Source organism: Strix uralensis, chromosome 5, assembly GCF_047716275.1.
Source record: "Strix uralensis isolate ZFMK-TIS-50842 chromosome 5, bStrUra1, whole genome shotgun sequence".
NCBI lineage: Eukaryota > Metazoa > Chordata > Aves > Strigiformes > Strigidae > Strix > Strix uralensis.
The window spans coordinates 58,045,133-58,053,138 of NC_133976.1; the positions used below are offsets into that span (position 1 = coordinate 58,045,133).

The 8,006-nt window shown below is 51.5% G+C and overlaps 1 protein-coding gene across 3 annotated transcripts; it reads right to left on the reverse strand.

Moving 5' to 3' along the window:
* Nucleotides 1–3,348: 3,348 nt before the first annotated feature.
* Nucleotides 3,349–6,719, reverse strand: ATF4 (activating transcription factor 4). 3 transcript variants are annotated; one of them, XM_074871117.1, is made up of 4 exons: nucleotides 6,566–6,719; nucleotides 6,268–6,422; nucleotides 4,811–5,125; nucleotides 3,349–4,283 (listed from the first exon to the last, which is right to left on the reverse strand). In XM_074871117.1, the coding sequence occupies exons 3-4, from the start codon at nucleotides 5,025–5,027 to the stop codon at nucleotides 3,433–3,435; spliced, it is 1,068 nt and encodes a 355-aa protein (XP_074727218.1). In that variant the 5' UTR covers nucleotides 5,028–5,125; nucleotides 6,268–6,422; nucleotides 6,566–6,719; the 3' UTR covers nucleotides 3,349–3,432. The 3 variants fall into 3 exon arrangements, with proteins under 3 accessions (XP_074727218.1, XP_074727217.1, XP_074727215.1); XM_074871116.1 differs by having other exon boundaries at nucleotides 6,562–6,719; XM_074871114.1 differs by lacking the exon at nucleotides 6,566–6,719 and having other exon boundaries at nucleotides 6,268–6,542.
* Nucleotides 6,720–8,006: the final 1,287 nt, after the last annotated feature.

Below are 8,006 nucleotides of genomic sequence, written 5' to 3' on the forward strand. Positions count from 1 at the left end.
GCAAGGATTTGATTGAATCACATTTGTTCTGAGAGCCTGTAAGAAAAAGAAGACAGCTCCTGCAGTGTGCAAAATGTAAAATCAGTCACCAGACAGGAGGTTATCAGGCGTTTTCTCCCACGGGCTGGAATTTGTTAAGTGACGGTGTCCTTGGTGTTCCTTGCTTCCTGTGGCAGGCTGGAGAAGCTGCTGGGTTGCAGAGCCAAGTGGCATGATGCTGGCTGTGCCTAACACAAGCCTGGAGGAGATGTCTAGATGAAAAACGCAGAGGAAGAATCAGCCCTAATCTCTAGCCAGTGTAAAATCTTAACTAAGTTACTAAGTATAGAAACACGGCATCATTTCAGCAGGCATTGCATAAGATTGCCATATTGGCTGCCTCTGCAAAGCTGCAAGCTCAGAGCTTGGTAATGACACCAACTGCTCTTTAAGGGCAGGTTTCTGGTTCTTCTGCAAGGACTCCTATAAAACACAGACATGGATACAGGGCAGAGAGCAAAACAGCATGGGTGCATCATGCATTCCAAGTCTCCTGTTCCAGCTCTGATCTTCCTTCCCTGGAGTGAGTGTAATTTGGTAAATTGGACTACATACTTTCTGGAGGGCTATAGAAACCAGAATCATGTATTTACTGACCAGCACAGATACCGCCTCATCTGCCAGCAGAGTTTGGACTCAAAGAAAAATTTATTTTAGTCAAGGGTGGCTCACAGACAGCCCTGCCATGGGGTGGGGGATAAATGTGCTGACAATCTTTCCGGGCTTCGGGTGAGCTGAGCAAGGGCTGCAAAATGCCCCCGCTGCCCTTGAAGCCCGGGCTGCTGGCGACTTTAATCAGCAGTTGCAATGACTCTAAGGGAAATAGAGGTGGTTGCCCTGCGGTTGGAAAGGGGGCTAAGTTTGGGGAGGAGAGGAGGGTTTTGCCCTGCACTGAGAAGCCACTTGCTCATGCACTCATACCAATTACCATGTTTTCTGTGGCTCAGCTGAGACCAAGCACATTGACACCTCAGGTGCAGATTTGGCCCATCAAGGGAAAGACTGTCCTGCTCATTGGGCTTTCCTGCCTCTATCCCTGTGCCCAGCCTGACAGTCCAGCTGATCTGAAGGAAACCTGTTAGGTTGCTCTACCTCCAAAAACAGAACAGTCCCTTGTCCCTGCATGAAGTCATCAGTAAGCGCTGGAGAACAAAGCACTTAAAGCAGGACCTCGATGTGCCTTGCCAGTTTACAGTGCGTCCCATTTATACAGTGCATAGTAGTCATAGCGCTCGCCCAGGGGAGGTGACTGATGGGGCAGACACTCCTATGAAGGTGAGGATTCTGGGCTGAGACTACTCAAACAACAGGGAACTGACTGCCTCGTGAAACCCAAGGTAAGGGTCTTAGTTATCCACACCACTTTCAGCGTGGCATGAGTCCTAACTCCCGACAGGGAGTCTTTTCACTGTGATTTAAATAGCATCCATGTCACCCAGGCACCAGCTGTAAGCCTAGACAGGTCAAGTCACCACCAAGGCCTGGCCTGCTCAGACCTCCCTACCAGCAAGCAGCTGCCTGCTGCCAGCAGTTACCTACTTCATCTGCCTGCCAGAAGAGCCTTCACATAGCAGGTTCCCAGAGCCCACGGCTGCCATCCCGTATCAGACATCAGCTAATGGCAACAAATAGGGCTGGAGACTGCAGCCCCAACTTGAGGACATAAAGAGCTTGAGTGTGTCAGAAACCAGGGCTCCCACGAGGCTGCCACTGGACAAATGATTTTCTAATACCTTTAGGGACCTTTTCCCTCCTCATTCCAGTGCTGGGCTCCCTCCAGCCCCACTCCAGGTTGGTCCCAAAGCCACTGCACTGCGTGTGTGCACCAGCCAGGCTGGGATGTGCGGGTGCCTGCGCTGGGCAGCTTACTGGGTCGTGTCAGTGCAAGTGAGAAGGAAGCTTAACTCCTCAGGCAAGGATGTGCACGTCCACGTGCCAAAGCTGGCTCTGGCAGGCTAAACAGGGATTAGGTGCTGCTAAATCTGGGTATCAGTGGCCAGAAAAAAAACCCAACAAAACCAAAAATCCCGCACACAAGATTATTAAAAATGGCATATCCCAAATCCTGACGCTTCTATTAGCAGAGTATGGTCATGCTGGATGTGGACCTTCACCAATGTGCAGAACCTCACAGAACTAGAACCAACCACAGAAAAAATTTTAAGACTATAAACTTACCCACTAACAGGACACTAATATCTACAGGCAGAAACCACCCTAAAACCCTGCAACACAGGTGCCTTCCTGTCATCTTTGCAGTGTATGGTAGACAGACACCACCACAGCAGGGTTGTGTTTTTCTTTTCACCCATTCTTTCTTTTCCGTTGCCATGCTCCAGCACCAGAGCACTAACTTGCCTACCACAGGCCCACTGAGCAACACAAACCCCAGGAGCCAGGCTGCAGCTCTGTCAACAACTCCTGCCTGTATCCCCAGTGCACACACGCTGCTCCAGCACACCAGCACCTTCTCTGCACCAGCTGCTTGACTGAGTCAGTAGAGCTGAAGTAGCCTTATGGACCAACTCATCTGTTCCCTTGGTAGAAGCTGCATTTATGTTTACACCTTAAAATTTGACTCTTCACTGGCTGTCTCAAGAAGCCTCCGTGTCTTTCACGCTTTGGTACACAAATGTCTGACATCATTAAGAGCAACCCCACCCATTTGGCCCAGTTCCCATACCAGTGAGGGCAGCCCCTACCCCAAACCCCACCAGCTTGGGCCAGGAAGCACAGCCCCTGCTCGTGTTTTGGACATTTGACAACTCCCAAAGAGCAACCAAAACTGACAGTTCAACACTGTCATTACTTGCTCTGGACTGGTCTCCTAGCAAGCTGCTCATTTCTTAAAACTTACGTTCACAACTTTCATGTTTTGCACCTTGGACCATCCAACCTCCTTCAGAATGTTCAGGTCTGCCAAATCTGAAAACAAAACCCTCCCACCAGAGTCTTTTCTTGACCTTATGTATCTAGTCTTCTATCAACTCTCTAAATTAAATTCTTCCAATGGAATTGTGCCTTTGCCACTGAAAAACCTGTGGCCCTCCCCCCCGTATTAGCTCTCTTTACAATTACCCCATGTATGTAGTGCAGTGGGTGACGAGCCACTCCAGCATTAAGCAGCTTCAAAGCCCTTTGTCGACTTGCACTGCAAGCCCTGCCCCGCAGAACAAGCGGCACAGGATGGGGTGTTACACCATGCACTCTGAAGCACACCCAATACCTTGGTGTTTGTGTTCACAGCGAGGTGTGGTGCAAGTTAGGCTTTTTTACAGGTACCCAGTAATCTCACAGCAGAGTTGCAAGTTTACTATAAAATAATTTATTAGACAGCAATACACAGCTTCCGCAGCAAGCTTATATACATGCACATAAAAACTGCTGACTACCCTACTCAGGGACTCTAGCTCTCTTGCCCTTGGCCTTGCGGACCTCTTCAATCAGATCTTTTAAGTACTGAATTTCCTTACTAAGGGAATCTGCTTTCTCCTTCAGGGCCTGGTTTTTCTGCTCTAACTCTCTGCACTCCCCAGACAATGCCTCCTGTTCCGCCCTCTTCTTCTGCCGGTAACGTGTGGCAGCCGTCTTATTCTGCTCCATCTTTTTCAATTTTTTATCTATTTTCTTTTCTCCTTTCATCTTTGCTGACCCTGCCTTCTCTGCAGGATGATCATATGGTTTGGACCGCACAGAGCTACAGTTGGCATCTGTAGGGAACTGGTTGTCATTGGTGGATCCAACTGAATTGGTAGGACTATGCTGGGGTGTTCCAAGGTAGGAGTCTGGGCTCATGCATATTCCACTATCATCAGAATGGTTCTCCTCCTCTTTCTCAGACTTGGCGATCACTACCACAAAGGTGGGGCCCTCCTGTTTTCTTTCTCCTTCCAGAACATCCACTTCACTACCTAGTTCTAAACTAAATGAATGGTCTGGAGTGGAAGTCAGAGACCCTGGGGAAAGGGGAAAAGACCAAAGGGAAGCCAGTGGGGCCATTGGATCTGCTCCAATTGGAGATTCGGGGAGATGGGTGATTAGGTCAGTTATCAGTGGAGGTTCTTTGTTGTGAAATTCCTGGATGGTAGAGTTAAATAGGAGATCACACGTGTCTTCCAACGTGGCCATCAGCTCGTCTGGTGAGACGGTGGCTTCCAGATGTTCCATACCTAACAGGGCATCAAAGTCAAATTCCTTCAGATCCATCTTCTCCACCATCCACTCCATGCCAGAGAAGGCATCCTCTATGCAATAAGAAAATGACCATTTCAGTAAACCAGCAACCAATGCAACTCAAGCTTCTGAAAACAATCTAGAATATGATCTTTTAACATCCTATCTCTTATATTGGTACAAAAACCATCAGCAAAAGAAATCCCCTGCCATTCAGCTGCAGAAGACTACAGGGTACTATGCAAGCAGTCAGCTGTCCAGACATTCCATCCCTCTTACTCCACCACTAGAATTCATGGCCATTTGAAACATACAGGCAGGCTTGTTTCTTGTGACCTCTGCCAGGGAATAGTACCATAACAGCTGGTATGTTATTAAAAGAACACAGAAGTGTCACTTTACCATACGCCTGTCCGGTAACCAGCAATTCTGTATTGTGTAAGAGATGTACTACAAACGCTTTCCAAGCAGAGGTATGCATGTGAGGTTGCCCTTCAGATTTATGAAAACCTAGCAATTTAATGTTTTAATCAGAAGGTTACTAAATGTATTATGTGCCATTAATTGACACATTTTATGCAAATAAGTAATACCTTACCCTGGCTGCTATCTATGGTGTTGCCTAAACTGTCCACAGCAAGCCAATTGGAGGAGACTGCCTTAGCCTTGTCGCTGGAGAACCCATGCGAACTGAGGGGCTTGGCCACCTCCAGGTAGTCATCTAGGAGTCCCAGACTTTCCTCAGCCACCGAACACGGCTGGCTGAAGGGGGATAATGAATCCCCCAACAGCATCTCGTTGTTCAAGAGGCTCATCTTCGTCAGTTTTTAACGCTTTGATGTCGAAGGATGTAGACAAGTAGAGGGTCTTTTTGTCGACTACAGCAATGCTGCTGTGCAGTGCCTTGAAAAACCTGCAAATAAAACTTTAATTCATCAGTACTCGTTCAACAGCTTTTTAAAAGCAATACCACTTCAGGAAGCATTGTGGCACTCTGTAGACTCGTACGACTTCTCCGTGCCGTTTGCCTGCAACACATCTTTGCGCTTTAATTCCTTGCTCCAGGCTCGCCAGCGGCAGCCGCAGGCTCCAGGTGCGAGTCTCCCGCCGAGGGCCGCTGCTTCCTCATGCCCAAAGATGGGCACGGCGGCCGCCGGCCCCACCCACCCGCTGCCGTGACTCACACCCACGCCAGCAGCCGCAGCCATTTCGTGATCCTGCCGCGTCTCTCTCCCCACCCCGGCAGCGGCCGCCATTTTGTAGCTTGCCACGTTTCCACCGGGGCTCCAGCACCGGGCGGCTCAGGCTGCCGCCGAGGCTTTGCAGGGCGGAGGCGCACTAAACACCGCACATCGGTGATAGAGACGAGGTGGAAAAGGACAACAGACCTCTGAAATGAGTTGACTTACAAATGGGGGCGTTTGGATAAGAAACCGAACAGAGTGTCACACGCAACACGTTTTACTGGAGTTTCCTGAAGGTTATGAAACCCCCTCCAGATCATCAGGGCAGGTTTAACACTACAGTATTAAAGAATTACAGTACCACTGCCAGCTTATGAACAGTCCTCGCTTATCTACTCGGGACGATATACCAAACGGTACTCTTACTTTCAGAACCCCTATGCCTCCAATGCCCCCTTTTGGGTCAGCTACAAAAGCATTCACCCCGAGGGGTCAAGAACATTCCCCCCCCCAACCCCCCGAAGGAATGTACTAATCTTACTCCCCTCAAAATCCCACAGTATGGGAAAATACCAAATTTTGGGTATCTGACTTTTCTCGAACGCTGTAAGACACAGAAATTTCTCGGTATTTCTTCTGAAATGGCATTTCCTGCAATTTCTGACACCCGCCGCCCCGGGGAGGTTGAGCCACACAAGGATCCCACCCCTTCCCCCCCCTCCATTGTTATTACCCAGGTATTTTTCCCGAGAGATACCATCCACTACCGTGAGGGTGATAAACCCGCCCCCGAAGCCCATTTAAAGGGTAAAAGAGGGCGACTACTAACACACAGGAGAGGGAATACTCATCCCTCACACACGATACTCACGCCATGGTTGCAGGTGCCGGGGATGTGCTGAGGCCGCCGCCGCTGCTGCTGCGCCTGCTGCACTGGCCGATGCCGCCGCTGGCCCCGCCGCCCTTAAAGAGCCATGGCGGCCAGGGGAGGGGAGGCTGCTCCGGTCCGCGCCGCGCGGGAAGGTGCTGCGCACAGACACAAACACCGACACTCTCTCAGCAACAGACACACAATGGGGTGACGCCTCCCGCGCGCCGCCTTTTATCGGAGCCGCCTTAAGCCAAACAAGATCCGGCTGTGAGGTGTCCTTCCGCCACACGTCACCTGCCTCTCGCAGCGCCCGCCGGCCTGTAGCTTATCTTTCAGTGCTTCTCTCCTGCCATTCTGCCACGGTTTAAACGCAGGAACCATCGACAAAAGCTACCCTGCCAGGATGGAGCAGCAGCCGAGGGACTATATGGTGTATATCCGCGCCAGCCACCTCCCTCCAAGGAGAGGCGCGTCACGTGATCGGAGCGGCTGAGGACGCTCCCTTCCGCGGGGAGCGGGGGGGGTTCAACCGCCAACAAAGCCGGGCGCCCGCATAGGCGGCAGCACGTAGATCGCCACGTGGGAAGCGGGAGCTCATTGGCTAGAGGCGAGCTGCTCACGTGCGCTGTGGGCTGTCATTGGCCAGGGCCCGAAGGAGGCCAGATGCTGAGGGGAGGGGGAGGGGGAGGGGGAGGGGGAGGAGGAGGAGGAGGAGGAGGAGGAGGAGGAGGAGGAGGAGGAGGGCGAGAAGATGCACCTGGGCAGAGAAATGGCGCCTGGGCGGGGGGGGGAGAAGGCGCTGCGCCAGCATCGCAACTCTGCGCCTTCACTAACCTGTCCCTCTCGAAGAAGCGAGTGTTCCCCCTTTAATTTGCAACGGCCCCCTTTGTTCTCTACACAAAGACCTGCTGAGGTCAGGCCGGAGCTGGCAGCTGCTGCTGAGGCCAAGGGGCTGGCATGGCTCCCCTGCAGCACTGAGGTGGCGGGCCACCATGGCCTCCTGCTCTCTCAGATAACGTGTCAGTCCAGAGCAGCTTCGCCTTCCCTCCCTGCCTGCCCCACACATGCAGAGCTCAGATTATGTCTATTTCGGGGCACGGGCTGTGTGTTTGCGTGCACGAGGGCATCTCTGAGCTGAGCCTGCCGGCTTCACAGCAGCCATGGCGAGGTATCGACCTGCAGTGGTTCATGCAGAGTTTCACTGAAGAGCTGTGCTGCTGAGCAGCCGAGAGCATGAGTCTAATTAGTGCCTTCAACCTATGCAAGAGCTGAAAATGAAGTTGGTTATTCCCCAGCTGATGAATGAGAACTTCCCCTCCTGCCATGCGGCTTCACGCTGACACAGTTGCTTCTCGGTTCTCTGTGCAGGCATTACTCAGACTGATGTGAGCATTAATGGATCACCTACATAGCCTCACAGCTGTAAAGGCCAGTGTCACCTTGGAAAGTCTTTAAAGTGCAGTTTCACATTTTTTATCTGATCTAAATCAACTTGCTGCTAGGAAAGGAAGCAGTCCTCTTCCCCCACCCTATTCCTGGCTATACAGTTCCACCAGCTGCTTTGGCCCTCAGTGAGCCAGCTCAGCCAGCTAACCCGGCAGGAAACTCGGAGGTCAACAGTTTTCTGCTGGTTTCAGTCCCTTCATCATTTCATTTGGGTCATACAAGCATCAGCCGGCTCTGGTGAGCTGGGAGGATCGGTGCCTGTGTGCTTCCTCACCGTGTCAGAGTTATTCGGC